This window comes from Mytilus edulis, chromosome 1, assembly GCF_963676685.1.
Source record: "Mytilus edulis chromosome 1, xbMytEdul2.2, whole genome shotgun sequence".
NCBI lineage: Eukaryota > Metazoa > Mollusca > Bivalvia > Mytilida > Mytilidae > Mytilus > Mytilus edulis.
Window position 1 is genome coordinate 82,577,322 of NC_092344.1, and position 17,953 is coordinate 82,595,274.

A 17,953-nucleotide genomic window follows, 5' to 3' on the forward strand; every position below is an offset into this window, starting at 1 on the left:
GGGAAAGTTAGAATAGTGATGTAACCTTTATTATCGCTATTTAAGAAACTTTCCTTTGATCATGCTGACTGATAATTTCCATTCTCAGCGGAATCAAGTTATATGGAGATTATCGCTAGAAACTAAGGGGGCACATGGTGTTGTCAATGAAATTGACAATGTCGTCATAGGTAAAATAGTGATTAACAGATAATCATTGATCATCTCAACTCGATTGCTTTTCTTACTTTCACTGTATCGGCTCAAGCGAGAAAATCAATCTTGTTGAGATGATCAACGATAATCGTTAAATATCACATCAAAATGCTGTGTAATTGGGTAAAAAGCAACATTCACAAATTAGTGAAATTTTTATATTTTGATACAGAAGTGTCACTATCTAGACCAGCACACTGTTTACATTGTTTTCCATTTTAGATGCACTTCATCTGTTTTATTTTTTGAATCTCCTTATTACATAAACGGCACAATGACTTGAATAATCTTTTAACTGTCTTCCTTTTAAACTGTTTGCAGAAAATATTTGAAAGTCAATGGAAATTGATTTAATAATTGAAAATTGTTGACAAAGTTTATATGAGAAAATATTAAAATAAATGTATGTAAAATTTATCTCTTCTTTAGAATTCAATTTTTGTATGGTCACTGTTATGATAAACGAAAGGGTCTATTGTTGTTAAAAAAAAATTATAATGTCAACTTTTAACTACAAAATGAAAGTTCTATCATAGATGTATATTGTCAGTAATATAAATTGAAAATTATTTTTATAATGTTAGTGATCATGCCAGCCCTTGGATTCCGTGGGAGATCTGGTAAGATGTGTGAGAGTTATATCACGGATGTGGGACCAGGTTTTGGATATGCACTTGATAAGAATTTAATGTCACATTATCTTTTCTCTTTTTGACTTAAGTTTTGAATAATTATCACACTTAATAATAAAACATCTCCAATGTTATAATTTCCATTTCCAGACATGCATCTTTATTCCTTTCACCTAATAAAATACCTCAAAGTACTATTAAATGTGTGTTGTGTGTGTTTTGATAAGAACCTTTATCAAGTAAAATATTTCTAAGCTATATCAAGAACAATTTTCTTTTAAGTTTAGTGCTGTTATTTCCTTAATGTAAACAGAACATGTTTTGAGGTGTAGGTCTTGTATTTGTCTATAAAATGTCACTAGTATGTACAGGTAAACATATTTATTCATTCATTCCTGTACAATTTTGAAATTGTACAGAAGTATATTTGTTCACTGTTACAAATGTATTTTTATTTTAAGATGTCATGATTATCTGAATCTGCTGAATTATATCTGCTGCTTTTGCCATTTATCTTCTGGTAATCCATCACATCGATCAGTAGAAATGGAAACAAGCTGTAGCCTTTCTTTGAAGATTACAGCTAGTCATCTGTATTTCACCGTTATAATAATCATGCTTTTAGGCAATAATTCTCTCTAAGCTTTTTGTATTGATAAATTGTGTTTTACAGCAAGAAGAAAGTCACCTCCTCCTCAAAGACCATCCTCTCCTGCTAGCCGTGGAATACCTCCTCATCACAGACCTAAAAGTGCTGTTCTACAGGTCAGAGCTGGAACTGAATGGTTGGCTGGAGGACGTGACCTTCACTGGGAAAAGATGTCACAACGACCTAGAAATTCACATGTTCCTGGCTGGAAAGATGGATTACCAGATAATTTTCAAAGGCCAAGATCAGCTGTTGCCAATAGGACTTAGTATGTCTATGATTTTGAATATGGGTTCAGTTTATACTAATAATAACACAACAGTAAAACTAGTTCTTTTCAAATTGTGATAAGGTTATATTTTCATTTTTTATTGATAATCTGCTTCACAGAATTTGCAGCATATCCTTTTCAATCAATCAAGCATTTTATGCTTCTTGGCATAATGATATCAAATTGAATATTTGTATGTGTTAAAAATCAGCATGCTACCACATGATAAAAAGAGAAAGTTAAAGCATTTTTGTTGATTAAATAGTTTATTGGTCTATATGTATCAAATGTTTAATATTGTTTTTTTACTTCAGTAAAAGATCAAGGGCCTCAACTCCAGTCACACCATCATCACTTGCCTATGATAATATGATACATGGTAAGATAGAATACACTGTAAGAAAAAGTCGTTCAAATAGGAATAATTTATAAACAATATTTTCCTGTAAATTATTCAAGTTTATTGTCACTATAGTAATTAATCTTATATGTGAATTGTCTTAAAAAAATCCTTCTTATTACACTCTGCAATACATATCCTGTGTTCACACTTTGCTTACAAGGATCTGACAATGCTCCGATGTACTCTCTGTGTTAAAGACATTTTGGCATTGCCTGGTTCTTTCTTTTAAAAAAAGCACATATTTTTATGCCATCGCAGTAGCAGAAGGGGCATTTAGTTTTACCCTTGTCTGTACGTACGTCCCAAAGTTAGTTGCCGTTTCTAACTTAAGTTTGCCTTAACCAAATGTTATGAAACTTGTACACAATGCTTAGTACTATCTAAATGCAGATTAAGTTTGAATTTTGGTGGCATCACTTTAGCAGTTCTAGAGTTGTGCCTCCTTTTACAAATTGAAAAATTGATAAATGTGTCTCTGTTCTCTTACTTTAGTTTGCCTCAACTAATTGCCATGAAACTTATACACAATGCTTATTACTATTATATACATGTGAAGTTTGAATTTTGGTGGTGTCACGTTAACTGTTCTAGTGTTATGCCCCTTTACAAATGGAAAAATTGGAAAAATTAAGTACAAATTTAGCTGCTCACTCTAACCGTTCTTCAGTTATGTCCCTTTATAACTTTATATGATATGCAAGCAGGAGCAACATCTTTGTCCCATGGACACATTCCTCATTTTTTTTTAAAAAGAAGCAGTAATTTCATCAGCTGATTTAAAAATTGCCAGAACAGAAAGGAGAACAGATCATTGTAAATCCTTGTAAGCAAAGCATGGGTGCAGGATGTATCTTTTAATCTAATTGTGATTATTGTTGAATACAGAAGAACCAAAAAATTATTTGCATATTGGAATATTTATTATGGTGTATTTATCACATGAAAATTTCTGTTCTAACTATGTAAATATGATTCTTGCTCATTAGCTGACCAATCTGTTGAAGTAGACGAAGACATGAAAATAAAAACTTTGGTATGGAATTTACTGCTTTGGTTTGGGCATTGATGTAGATGCATTTTAGATTTGCATTGGTTTATCTATTACCAGTTATGATAGGGTTTTGGCACTGTACAGTATGGCAATGGAGGTTTAGGTTTCACTATGGAAAATCACATTTTTTTTTTTAAATTTTCCTTTTGTTGTTTACGCCATAGATATTATTTTTAATAGCATTTCTATTTTTATTTCCAGTTTTGTTTTAAAAGATTTAATAATCTTTGTACAGAAACTATAAATAGACAATTTGAATATTTCAAAGCTTTATGAGTAGTGGTGCCTTGATAACTATTGTTTATCTATTTATAGTTTAGGGGAGAGGGGTTGTTTTCCAGTTATTAGCTTTGCACTTTTTTCCTGTTGTTTTGCTGGAATTGAGGTTTCACCTTAATTGGGTAGGATATGACCATATTTGAAATTTTCCTGGAGGTTCAAAATTTATTATTGGTCAAAAGCCAACATATAACAGTCATTTTAGTCACTTTGCCAAACAAATATGATAAAGAGTTTGAAACCTTCCACTATTTGTAGAGGAGCTACTTTTGAGCTTTCTTTGCTTTCGTGTTGGCTTTATCACAAGTCTATTTGACAACAATATCCTAAACATTCAGATAATAGTGTACAGCAAGCAATATGGCCACCATTACACAAGCTGCTTTATATGGTAAAATCAAAACCTAAGGTACTTGAAGTTGATACTTTAAAACAATGTTTTAACAGGAGGTGACAAAAATTCCCAATTCAATTCAGAAAAATGTGTATATGCAAGGTGAGCAATGGGTTATTTATGAAGCTTATGTATAAAGATGTCCATTTATTTTGTATTTTTAGTCTGTGAATGTTGTAAGTAGCAGATGTTTTGTTATTTTTTTACGTACAAGTTTTACCTTATTCTTGATAATTTTCTACATATACCAGTTGTCATTGATAAACAAGTGAATGGAGATACAATGTATAAGGCTTTGAATAAAATAAATGAGGGGAAGAAAACTGAATAAGCAATCACTATGTCTGACATAATTTCATTTTTCACATTTTTTTTGTTTTTGGCGTTAAAGAGTTTTTTCTATCTGAAGTTATTCTTAAACCTCATTTAGTTCAGTTTGATAAATATTTAGGATTTTTAAAAGAATTCACTCACTGCGTTCTTAAAATCAATGAAAATTGGTATTTGATAACCTTTAGTAATTTGACATTGAAATATCACCTTTTATACCACACTAGTATTACTAAAGCACTAAACAGTGGTTGTTTTTAATAGATGTATACCTTATTGTGTTGGTATAAGATAAATCCCAATGTTTTAACCCTAAAGTTATACCCAAAGTAACAATTAGACAGGCTGAAACACTTGTGTCATTTATTATCATTGTATAGGAATTACTTTTGTTTTTTAACAATCCATGTCCAGTTTTAATTCTTTTGCCTGTAAATGAAATGGAACATGCAAATTAATTTTGATATATAATTATTTTCAAATGGTTACCTGTATATTATTACTGTTAATGCATCAAACTAGTTTATTAAATTTTGCCCCTCTTTATGAATAATTTATTTTTAGTGCTCTTAGGACAGTATTTATGCATCTTCCCTTTACCAGAATAAGGTTTATTGGTAGGCAAGTTTCGATAGTATTAAGACCTAAAATGGAAGTTGAAAAAGTTAAATTGACACATATATTTGAAATGTTATAGAAGTAACCACTGTTTACATGCTGATAAACTTTTATGCTTACTTAGAATTCACCACTTATTAATTTTACTGCACAAAAAATATAACCTACTTTTATTCTTATGTACATGAAATCTTCAAACACCCTTTTTGAGAGTGAGAAAGAGAGCAGAAGTAGAGGAAATGATTTGTACTTGTACATTCAACAAGGTAACACTAAGTGTGTTAAATTATGAATATATTCTGTTCCTCAATTAATAAGTTACTAATCATTTATGTTACACCAAGTCCATTTAGGTACTTATGTTCTCACAGATACAACTTAATACTATTTAAGGGGGGGATGTTGTCTGTAGACAGTTTGATGATTATATGAATTATATTGTATCACATCATTTCTTAGGTAAAGTTAGATGTGATGTTGTGTTTTGTTGATTCCTGCTCTTTATGCTTCAGCCAGTGTGGTTAAGCTTTGCATTAGGCTCATTGAAATTTTAATCCTTTACCTTCTCCCTATTTGAATAAATTCTAGTTCTTTTAATGAAACAAAAGACATTGTTCCTGTTTTTTCTTATTTTCCTAATTCAGCATATTAATTTTTTCCTAGTTCACAAAACCTTTATATTAGCATCAACACTGGTAAAGTTTGATAGTTTTATGTCCCACCTACAATATTATGCCCCACTTACGTCCGTTTGTTTGTTCGTCTGTTCGTTCGTCCGTCTGTCCCGCTTCAGGTTAAAGTTTTTGGTCAAGGTAGTTTTTGATGAAGTTGAAGTCCAATCAACTTAAAACATAGTACACATGTTCCCTATGATATGATCTTTCTAATTTCAATGCCAAATTAGAGTTTTTAGTAACATTTTACCTCAAATTCACGGTCCATTGAACATAGAAAATGATAGTGCGAGTGGGACATCCGTGTACTGGGGACACATTCTTGTTTGGAAATATTTTAGGTCAAAATCCAGCAAGGGGCTGTATATGCATCTAAAAGATGTACTGCTATATATTAAAAAGTCACCACTGTAAATATCTTACTAAAAAAAATAGTACTAAACAAGACTACAATGGACTCTTTAATAGTACTAAACATTACAGCAAAATGACTTTAAATGCATTTTAGGTACACCATGATATGATATCTGTAAGTCTATATCTCTGAATTATGATTTTATGTCTGAAATTAATCAATATTTAAGGAATGACTGTAGTGTTTTTTCTGTCTATGAAGAAATAACATAAAAAAATTGGTGCACACTGAATAACGCGCGTAGCGGGTTATTTAACAGTGTGCACCACATTTTTTATGTTATTTCGAATAGACAGAAAAAATATTACAGTCATTTCTTATAATTTAATTCTAAATTCCATTTTAAACCGTAGAAAACCATGAAAAAACGTCGATGATGTCACGGTCACATGACTAAATTATGTCTATGGGCTGATAACAAAATAATGTCAGCCAATCAGAAGACGTGTTACATCCAAAATTAAATTATTGTAATGTATAATTGTGTAAAAAGCATTGTAAACAATATTGGGCAGTAAACAGTTCAAGATTTTGTTTCTGCGAAATAGTGTTGAAAACAATATGGTGCAGTATACAGTGGAACCTGTGTTATTTGACACACTGGGGGACCAGAAAAAAATGTTGGATTAAGCAGGGTGTTGGAATACTCAGTTTTTTTCTGCAAGGATAGGCATATTTTCGGACCATGCAAATGTGTTGGTTAAAAAAGGATGTTGGATTAGTACCTTCAGGATTTAAACTGTGTAAACAGTCTGTGTCAAACTCTTTTCCCCTCACTTTGCGTCCGTCGTTGTTAACTTTTACAAAAATCTTCTCCTCTGAAACTACTGGTCCAAATTAATCCAAACATAGCCACAATCATATTTGGGGTATCTAGTTTAAAAAATGTGTCCGGTGACCCGGCCATCAAATCAAGATGGCCGCCACGGCTAAAAATAGAACATAAGGGTAAAATGCAGTTTTTGGCTTATAACTCAAAAACCAAAGCATTTAGAGCAAATCTGACATAGGGGTAAAATTGTTCATCAAGTCAAAATTTATATGCCCTGAAATTTTCAGATGAATCGGCAACCCGTTGTTGGGTTGCTGCCCCTGAATCGGTAATTTTAAGGAAATTTTGCTGTTTTTGGTTATTATCTTGAATATTATTATAGAGATAAACTGTAAACAGCAATAATGTTCAGCAAAGTAAGATTTACAAATAAGTCAACATGACCGAAATGGTCAATTGACCCCCCTAAGGAGTTATTGTCCTTTATAGTAAATTTTTAACAATTTTCATAAAATTTGTAAATTTTTATTAACATTTTCCACTGAAACTACTGGGCCAAGTTCATTATAGATAGAGATAATTGTAAGCAGCAAGACTGTTTAGTAAAGTAAGATGTACAAACACATCACCATTACCAAAACACAATTTTGTCATGAATCCATCTGCTTCCTTTGTTTAATATTCACATAGACCAAGGTGAGCGGCACAGGCTCTTTAGAGCCTCTAGTTGTTTCTGTCTGACAATCGGTAAGACAGTATTGTAGGTTGTGTCTGACCAAACAGATTTTTGTCTGTCCATAAACAAAAATCTATTAATTAAGCTTATGTTGTTTATATTCATTCTTAAATTTTCTCCCTGGTCTGTGCTCCTCATATCTGCACTTTTTGTCATAATTGCTTCTTTTGTCAGTCACTTTACTTTCAAAGGCTAACACTGGTAGCCCCTTGAACAAACTTCAGAGTTAACATTTTACCTAGAAGTTATAATTTCTTTCAATCTGTGCACAGTCATATTTAAATGCATTCTAATGCAACAACGTTTGTAACATTCATTTTAATTGGATAAAGTCACTAACTTTCAAAATTGACAGTTGATGCTATGGAATGTATGCGCAAGCGCAGACGATATATGACAAATTTTGAATACATGTTTTAACGTTGTTTTCAGTCAGTTTCATTAGAATGGAGATAACAATATCGATTTTAAGCTCCAAGGTCATCAATTGGTGATTTGATGGTCGCAAATACCCGTTTAATATCTCTGCTAATGCTTCGCCAGTAAACTTTATTTGTGACCATCAAATCACCAATTGATGCTGAAATACAATACAGTTATCTCCTAAATATTGAGTCACAGAACGGAGACAATAAAAACACTTGACATATGCACCAGAATTGACAAATGATTTGACAGCATGCAACCATTTCATTGGTTAGGACCATAGCACCGAGGACATTAAGTATAGAATGTGTGAAATAGTGTTGTAAACAATGTTGTGCAGTATACAGTTCAGGATTTTGATTGTGTGAAATAGTGTTGTAAACAATGTTGTGCAGTATACAGTTCAGGATTTTGATTGTGTGAAATAGTGTTGTAAACAATGTTGTGCAGTATACAGTTCAGGATTTTAATTGTGTGAAATAGTGTTGTAAACATTATTGTGCAGTATACAGTTCAGGATTTTAACTGTGTGAAATAGTATTGTAAACATTATTGTGCAGTATACAATTCAGGATTTTGACTGTGTGAAATAGTGTTGTAAACAATATTGAGCAGTATACAGTTCAGTATTTAATATAAAAATAAAGGGAAGTTAATCTTAATAATTTCATATTTCAGCAAGTTACAGTTTTAAAGCATAAATTTGAATGGAAGGTACTTCATAAGTTTGTAATGGGGTAGATTTAGTTGTAGTAGGATACAGTTTAGAGGATAAATTTAGTTCTTTGCATATCATAACTTGTTTTGGCTGAATGCACAGTATATGCTTGCATCAACTCATTATCATCATAAATAAAAAATAGTAGTGGAAGTAAAAAGTTATACATTATTAAACTTTAGGTGTTGTAGAGGGTAGCACTGTCTGAAATAAATAAAGCACATAAAATCAAACAAAGTACTACATTTTGAAATAACCCGGAACATCTTAAGACTTTTTTTTAATACAAATGGGAGAGAACTTGAATTAAGTATATGTCTTAATCTTCAAAGAAGCCATCTAAAAGTCAAATATTATTCACTATAATTTACAGTATGAAATCAGTTAATTAGACATTTTCAAATCAACTTTGACAATAGTGAAATTTTCCATTTATGGCTTTCCTGTAAAACTATTCTTAAAGCTTACATTTTAGTATTCTTACCATTGAAGTGTCTTGTCTTTGTTGGTAATTTAACTTCCAACTTGTTATTTGTGTATAAATTTTTCCATATATATCTTCCCTGTAAAAATATTTTAAAGCTTACATTCTAGTATTCTGACCATTGAGGAGGTTGTCTTGTAGGTCATTTTAAATTCCATCTTGTTATTTGTGTATATATGTCAAAGGAAATGCTTTATTGAATAACAGTATTTAAAAATTCCATTGTTTCAGAAAACTGATATTTTTCGATTGTAAGTCTTATAAGTTTGTATTAATTTTCTGGTATACATGGACAGCACTGGTTACAGTTACAGTTATTATATTTATGCATGAACATATTATGTTGGATTTTGGATAAGTGTTACAACTATATACTCATTTGCTCATATTCACCAGGCACTGGCACTTTTGATATTATCTCCCTTATTATGATTTATTGAATTACATTTTTTCCCTTTTGCTGGAAACTAAGCAGAATGTTTTTGGGGTTATAGTTTTATATATCAATTGAAAGGTGGGAAATTGTCTAGATAAAAAAAAAAACACACACTAAAATTGCATCTAGACATTTGAATGTTATAATGATGTTGACCAGTATTATTAAAGAGTTGAAAGTTTTTAAGAAAGATATTGTACTAAATACCATAACCTAAATGCACATGTTAGTTTTAAAAGTTGTTTTTTTTTAAAGCACATTTCACATCTAAATAAAATCTTTTCAGATCATAGGTAGCTCAAACTTGACAGTCTCCCATAAATTTTACTGAAATAAATGTAAAAAAAAATCCTCAATTTGATGTTTTCGGGCAATTCAGGAATTGGTTATAACACAGAATTAATACTGAATGGAAAATCATGAAAAGAGTCAAGTTTGAGTTACTGGGTTTTTCGAGATTTGCACAAACACTAATAAATTTTCCTTTTTTCCTCACTAGGTTGGCGTTCCCCTCAAGGCTCCCTACCTGAATTAACTGATCTTTCTGATTACTATCACCCTCATCAACAACACCTTTCACGGATGCTCGGTTCATCACCACAGATAGGCCAATCACACTTCTATAACCCGCCACCACAAGATACAGTTTATAGGTAGAGCTAGTCACATCAATAATGTTGTGCCATATTAAATCATGACGCTTTTTTATACTGACAAATTTGCATTTGACTTTTTAAAAGCAAATATAAGTGAATAATAATTTTGTAGTAATGCTTGCATTATTCTTCATATTTTAATGCCTTTCATTAAGATACATCGTCATGCAACATTTTGTACTAAAATGATTTTCATTTAATTTAGCTGTGTTAATTTCATTTGTGATAATCACTATTTTTAAATACAATTATATATATTCCTTTCTTATGCTGCATTTTATAGTTTTTAATTTGGATTTGATTAAACTATAGCTTACTATTTTGTATAAGTACACTGTTTTAGATATAATAGTCTTGAATCTGTAAGAAACTTGGATTGAAGCCTTGAGAAAGCAGTTCTGAAATTTATTGATTTTTAATTTTTAAAGTATCATTTGATAATCATGCTTGCTCAAATTGAAATCTATGACGGAAAAAATATTTTGAAATATTTGAATATTTAGAAAAAGCATGACAGTTTATTTGCTATAAACTTAAATTCAAGCGACATGAAACCATGAAGAGTATTTGTGCACAACATTAAGGTCACATTTGACCAGATGTGTTTCTTAGCTTAACCTATTGACATTGTTAACTTGTGTTGGTGTGTGCCTGACTGTGAATTCTATGGTGGTGGGATCTGCAATTTGTACCGAGTGCTGTGCCTTTGTCATTTCTTCATCAGATAGTTTTTCATTATCCATCAATGGTAAGCATGTTTGTAGTATTATTATATTAATATAATACAGATGTTTATTTAAGGTTTTCTGCAATACATTTTAATTTCAGGCAACAATCAAGAACTTTTTTTTAGAAAGCATGATTCTTGAAACTTTCAGAACTAACAATTCTATAATTAGTTTGTCTTTTATTGAATGAGTATTTTTCTTGGCTGCAAAAATGTAAATGTGTTGTTGATATTTCATAGGTAGCATGGTACTAACTAAACAGTTATATCTTATTTTTCACAAGAACTACAACAAAATTCAACAAATGCAGCTTGCAAAATAATAGATAAGCAAAAGAACTATCTTTTCAACATGCAAACAAATTTTAAGCAGGCATTCACTGCAGTCTAAGACTGAAATAAAATGCTAGCCCTAAGCCTATGGCTTGTAATTATAAAAATTGGTTTGGGCTAGTGAAAGTTCATAAAAAGTTGTTTAGACCTGTAAAAGTATGTTCTTGAAATGAGCTTAAGGGCTAGTAGGTATAAAAGATTTTTGCATCAAATATGACACTGTGCGATTTTTTTAAAGAAACCATGTAAAGCTTTTTAAGGTTGAGAAAAATATTCTAGTTTTTGAAAAAATAGTGAAATATGGCTTAATTAATTTACAGAAAAAGCAAAGCACCAAATAATTGGAAAAAAAACAGAAGAAAGGTCAAGCTTTTGAATTATTAGTTTGATGATATAGCTCCTAACATTTTAACATATTTGTACATTATTAGCATTCAAATGTAAACAAAATAAGAAGACATGGTATAATTTTCAAACTGTTTAATAGGTTTGAGCATTTCTGAAGAAGAAAAATCCAGAAAAGTGATAAGAAGTGCAAAACTTGTCAAAGTGTTCATTTTTGTTTTCTAAATACCAGTGAGACTGTTAAAAGATAAAAAATAGTCTCTGGTTAATATTTTTTTAACTATCAACATCATTATACATTTCAGAAATATTTTATTCTCTTTGCTGACTGAATTTCAAGCACATTGCCAGAATTATTGTGAAACACAGTCAGATCAATCTTACCTTATATACTTTCAGCACTCCCCCCTGTAGTCCTCGTGCCAATAGCCCTATAAAGATTCTACACTTGGACTGCATCATTGAGACGGAAGATACAGCACTCTGTTCCAGAGCAGAAACTCCTACTCTACAAGATGTGCCAATATAAAAATACCTCATCAATTCATTATGATGATCATTAATCTCTAATATTATCATCAATTTGTTACCTGTTTTATTGGGGTATTTCTTCTTCTTCATTAAAACAAATTAAAAAAATTATGATTATCATCTATATATTCAAGCACTAAATTTATCAAGTTTATGGATTTTTTTTATTTACATTATTTATATTTTTGTCAATAAGTGTGACTGTCCACATTGTGATATTGAATAGTGTTTTATTAAATTTCATTATCTTTTTATAATCCATACTGAGGATCTTTATTTATGTTTTCTTTAATTGTTAAGTCCATTTTCTTTTTTAAAAATTGGACCATTGTTCTCTGTTCTTTATGTTTTAATGCCCCCTTAGTGAAGATTCTCTGAATTTGTTTGGCTCACTTCTTTAGCCCTTTTTTCTGTATTCTGTTAATCGCAACAAGACCTCATTGCTTTGAAAAATTAAAGTGGAATGATACATTCTTTTTGAATGTTTTTATATATTTTATACATTAAAACATGACAAATTTCATAATGTAGAATAGATGTCATACAATTTTTGCAAATAATAATTTGATGCTTTTATGATTGGAAACAATTGTACTAAATTTTGGTAGTTTATATATTGCTGCATGTGTGTCTTTCAGAGCATTTGTTCATTGCATTATAAATGAGTTATTAATTTATTTGATGACACTTTTCAAAAGATGTTTAGTAAGGCTGTTGCTAATATAGATTCTTGAAGCAGATGCATTACTTAATGTTTGTCTTTTTATGTGTGTGTGTATTTATTGTTGATTAATTGCTCGCTCAGATATCATGACCTTGTATATCCTAGAATGATATATAAATACATTGTTAGTGTGTATAGATAAACATATATAAACATGTTATTGTTACTATTATATGAATAGGTGGTGTGTCAAAGATATTTTATACTAGACATTTTTTATACAATGATTCATTCCGTCCACAATTATAAGATGCCAAATATTATGTTTAATGAATTAAATTTAATTTTTTTTATTTTTGTTAAATATTGTATTGTCTTTTTATGAACTCTTCCTCAATAAAGAACATTAGATGATAAATTGTAGTGATTACTTGTTCAAGGCGTAATTTTGTATGGCAAATGTTGAAGTTCCTTAAATTTGATGATAAGGAATATTCAGTTTGTTTTGTTTAAGAATCATTACTTTCATGCTGTATATTATATCCTTAAGCTATGAGGGCGGCTTTATTGAATCACACATTTATCCACTACATTGAAAATAGTTTTATAACTAATGCATCCCAAAACTACAATTTAAACAGACATTTTCTGGACTCCCTAAATGAAATTGAATTGGTATTATTGGCCATATTTTATATCTTACACTGATTCTTCCAACAAAAATCTATTTTAAATAAAATCCACCTCACAGTTTAAAAATTAAATAGTAGTTTTCTATAATGTTTCTAATGAAAGATATTGCTTTCATTTCCCTTGATTTCCATTGCTGAGGAGTTTTATAACCGAAAGATTTGTTGAACCAGATCTTGCTTATGTTTATGTGATAGTAAGTTTTATTATATTTTATAGATACACTGAGTAGTCTTATTTTTTACATCGTTGATATGGTTACATGACATTTATGGGATCAAACAAATAAATTTATAGAAACTTTTTTGTTAATTTGTTAAATTTTGAGATTTCCAATAATTGTTCAGGAGCCAACTTAAATTCGGTGACTGAGTAAGTAAAACATATAGATACAGTCTTAACATCAGGTTGATTTTAAAACATTTTCTTGAGACTGAACTAATAAAATCCCTGTTCCAACTGAGTAGGGGTGTAATTTTCTACATCTGTATGTCTGTCTAATATTTCTGTTGCATTTCTATCAGCAATTACAAAGCAGAGTTTGTGATATATATGGTATACAATGTATATCAGTAAGCTACACATTGTTACATATTTTCACATTCATTCCTGTTTTCTGCATTCATATAAATAAACTCATCTTAGATACCAGGACTAAATTTAGTATATACGCCAGACACACGTTTCGTCTACAAAAGACTCACCAGTGACGCTCGAATCCAAAAAAGTTGAAAAGGCCAAATAATGTATATATATGTAATTTGCATTGCTTAATATAGAAGACGTTTCTTTACAACTTGCTTTACCTCAATTCAAAGGTACTTGATATTTGGTTCAAAGCTTCATATTTGTAAGCTAATTGGTTCGAGACATTATATTTGTTTGTAGCTGTGACACGATTTCAGATATGTCACTGATCTTCTTGCTTTCTTATGTCTAATCATTTGTTTAAATGGTTACATACACTAAACATGTATGTAAGAAATTATAATGCATTAAAATACAAATTATATTTTCTTGATATTTGATATCAGAAAGTAAAAATAACATTATAAAAATACCAAAATTCAATACAATTCAAAAGCTTATACATGTCAAATGAATGGAAACCAACTGTCATATACCTGACTTGGTACAAGTATTGCCTTATGTAGAAAATGGTGGGTTAATCGAACAACTAGCATTTACTACTATTCACATTGGCTAACACATGTATTTCATTTCAATCACAAGCATTAAAGAATAAAAGTTTACACAAAAAAAACCTGGTTCAATCTGATATTCTGTAAGTATAAGTAGTAACTGTACCTCTAGTTATTTATACTCATTGCTTGTAACTGATAAGTGACAAGTCAAATCAAGTTTAGTCATAATTTGGGAACCAATTTGTAGGTATGACGAGTGGTCAACTGTTTTACATATGTTCCATAACAGTTAACTAAATCATGAAATATTGTATCAACTGATAGATTTATAATTTATATGCTGTGCTTAAAAGTCATTGCAAAGAAAATGTAACTGTTAATATGAAAATTCAATTTTTTTTTTATATGTGCAAGTTAGAAGCAGACCTTATATTTTTCTGATGTTTTATTTATTTCAAATTCAATGGGGTTAGTAGGATCAATAGTCATTGCCAAATTTTGACTATTTCAGTAAAGGGCATCATCTACATTAGTATATCAGAAGGACCTGTTTCTTTTCATTCTCTTCAAAAGCTCTGATACGAAGGTGCCTCTTAAGAAATGAAAAAGTTGACAAATAAACTCATTCCAGATACCAGGATTAGAATTGTTTATGCCAGAACAGGACTGATTCAATTTCACTTACAACTACATGAATGGAGACATATTTTTTTTTATCATTGGTTGAAAATACGAAGGAACATGTAAAGGACCTATGGTTGTTCTGAATTTCGTTTTTGTAAATAATGCAAGAGTATATGTTGAGTTTCAAAATGAAATTTTCAATCATGATATAATTCCGTTATCAAGCAGTTTATGTATTTTTATTTATGTTCCTCATTCATAGCTCCGATTACTAATCCGAATTTAGCCTGACACTTTTTGGTCCCTTAAATAGTTCTATTAGCTCTTCATCGTTTAAGTTAAGTTTTTCGGATTTCAAATGGTCTGGCCTCGAGCATCACTGAGGGGAGATTGATTTTTGAAATTCGGATGTTGTACGTGAAAACTGGTACCGTTATCGTTATTACTACCACTGGGTCGATACCTCTGCTGGGAGACTGTTGGTTCAAGACTATCACCAGCCAAAAAGTCATTACTTTTGCACTGGCATCAACATTGTATATTGTTTTATTGAAATTGCTGTTGATAAAATTTTGAAAAGCAATTTCAATCCAGTAATATATATGTTACCCTTTTGATCCCTTATAGTTTTAATATAGCTCTCCATTGTTTGTTTTAAGTTTTGAATTTCAACTATTATGGCCTCAATGAAGAGACAAAATTATAAAAATGTGCATCTGGTGCAGTTAGATTGGTATATATTGTTATGGTAATTACACGATGGAAAATTACGTATTTGTCATGTATTCGGACAGCAACATTAAGGTCTTTTAAGATATATGCAGCATATATGTTCAAAGAAACATTCAGTTTTTTTTTTTTTATTTTAATGAGTATAACAATTTAATTGCCTTAATCTATATTTCTCTCACATCATGAGGATAACTATACTAGTATTTGGTATGTGCGTACCTTGCAAGGTCCTCGTGGTCGTCACACACTACCTCACACACTACACACTTAAATTATGAAATGACGTTCTTTAAATGTCGTGTCAGAGTACACACTCTTTGTAAATACGAATACATTGGTTGCCAGCTGATCGGCATCGTCGTGATGTCTTTTGGCAATTCCAATCACTCTCCTACCACATTGTTTGCCTTTTCAAATGGACGAGTTATCCGATGTCAAATGACGCCTTTGGACGATCGGCTCGAACTATGACGTATAATAACATGGATATTGTACAAGAAAAACACGAATTGGAAGGTCATCAAAACATGAAAAGATAATCAAACGAAGTCAAGAATTTGTTGGATACCCATGCATTTTCTTATATTGTAGTTGTGAATAGAATGAGTATGTACGTAGTTTAATAAGGTTTTTTTTCGCCCTAGCGTGTTTAAGTAAGGAATAGAAAATATTTGCCGCCACCTAGAATGCAAAAAATGCCGATCTTCTTATTAGAATGAATAAAATATTCGGGCTTGAATTTGTACTGATTTCCCCATGAATTGGATCTATATATCGACACTTCATACCTCACTAACGCTCTTAGTAAACTATTAAGCATAAATAATCAACCCATGGTAAAAAAGTATAAATTCAAGCTTCCATGAATTATTTCTTAATTTAAAAGTTTTCAAAAACATAGCCAGTAGATGCTTCAACGGAGAATAAAAAATGCATTATACGAGTTTGAATGTCCCTCAGGTATATTTCACCCCCTCCCCCCTTTCGACAGTGTTGTTTCTTTGTTAAACGTGCCAACGTTTAGTTTATTTTAATTAACACATCATATACTCGAATCCATGACAAGTCGCCCCACTGGCAAGTCGCCCCACACCTAATCGCCCCACTTTTTCACCAACTCGCCCCACTTTAAAAAAAAACGCCCCAACCTGGATTACCAAATCGCCCCACTTTTTAAAAAATCGCCCCACTTGTGAAATGTGTTAAATCCCGTTAATATTGCTCCTGAAAACTCGCCCCACTGAATGGAAAACGATAAAATCTAGATTAACATATTATTAACCAGGATGAATTTAGTAAAGCCAACTCGCCCCACTCATGGAAAAAGATGTTATCCCGTTGTATATAACTTAAATTCCGTGAATATTACTCCTGCCAACTGTCCCCACTTATGGAAAACGATAATATCTAGATTAATATATTATTAACCAGGATGAGTGTAGTAATGCCAACTCGCCCCACTTATGGAAAAAGATGTTATTCCGTGAATATTACTCCTGCCAACTCCTGCCAACTCGCCCCACTTAAAAGAAAACGATAATATCTAGATTTATATTATATTATTAACCAGGATGAATGTAGTAATACCAACTCGCCCCACTTATGGAAAAGATGTTATCCCGTTGTATATAAGTTAAATTCTGTGAATATTACTCCTGCCAACTCGCCCCACTTATGGAAAAAGATGCTATCCCATTGAAAACCTTATAGAAACTTCTTATATTATTCCTTTTTTTCAATATAGCAGTAAGAAGTGAGTATTAATATTTCGGTAATGTGAATGTCAACTAGCCCCACTTATGAATAGTACAAGTATGAATAGAGTTAAAGGCTACCAACTAGCCCCACTTATGAATAGAATAATTAAACTGAAATGTGTGTTGGCTTTCCAATTGGTCCCACTTATGAGAATGTTTGAAATGCTTCCTTTTTTTTGTTCTTTTCTTCTGCATAGTTGAAATAAAGCAGATAGAAGGTTAGGAACAGCATTTTTGTGACGTGTTTAATAGTTTTCATTTAAGTG

At 31.0% G+C, this 17,953-nt stretch overlaps 1 protein-coding gene across 18 annotated transcripts in view; it reads left to right on the plus strand.

Annotated features, from left to right (window-relative positions):
* The window catches only part of LOC139491997 (uncharacterized), an 81,163-nt gene extending 67,430 nt beyond the window's left edge, over nucleotides 1-13,733 (plus strand). For 5 of the 18 annotated variants that reach the window (XM_071280061.1, XM_071280020.1, XM_071280045.1 and 2 more), the window contains 6 exons: nucleotides 780-815; nucleotides 1,501-1,744; nucleotides 2,062-2,126; nucleotides 4,039-4,050; nucleotides 9,983-10,136; nucleotides 11,944-12,215. In XM_071280061.1, the coding sequence (XP_071136162.1) occupies nucleotides 780-815; nucleotides 1,501-1,744; nucleotides 2,062-2,126; nucleotides 4,039-4,050; nucleotides 9,983-10,136; nucleotides 11,944-12,073 (641 nt within the window). In that variant the 3' untranslated portion in view covers nucleotides 12,074-12,215. Of the gene's footprint in view, nucleotides 1-779; nucleotides 816-1,500; nucleotides 1,745-2,061; nucleotides 2,127-3,136; nucleotides 3,184-4,038; nucleotides 4,051-8,523; nucleotides 8,560-9,278; nucleotides 9,299-9,982; nucleotides 10,888-11,943 lie in introns of all 18 variants that reach the window. The other 13 variants (XM_071280071.1, XM_071280098.1, XM_071280080.1 and 10 more) reach the window with 11 other exon arrangements.
* The last annotated feature ends 4,220 nt before the right edge of the window (nucleotides 13,734-17,953 follow it).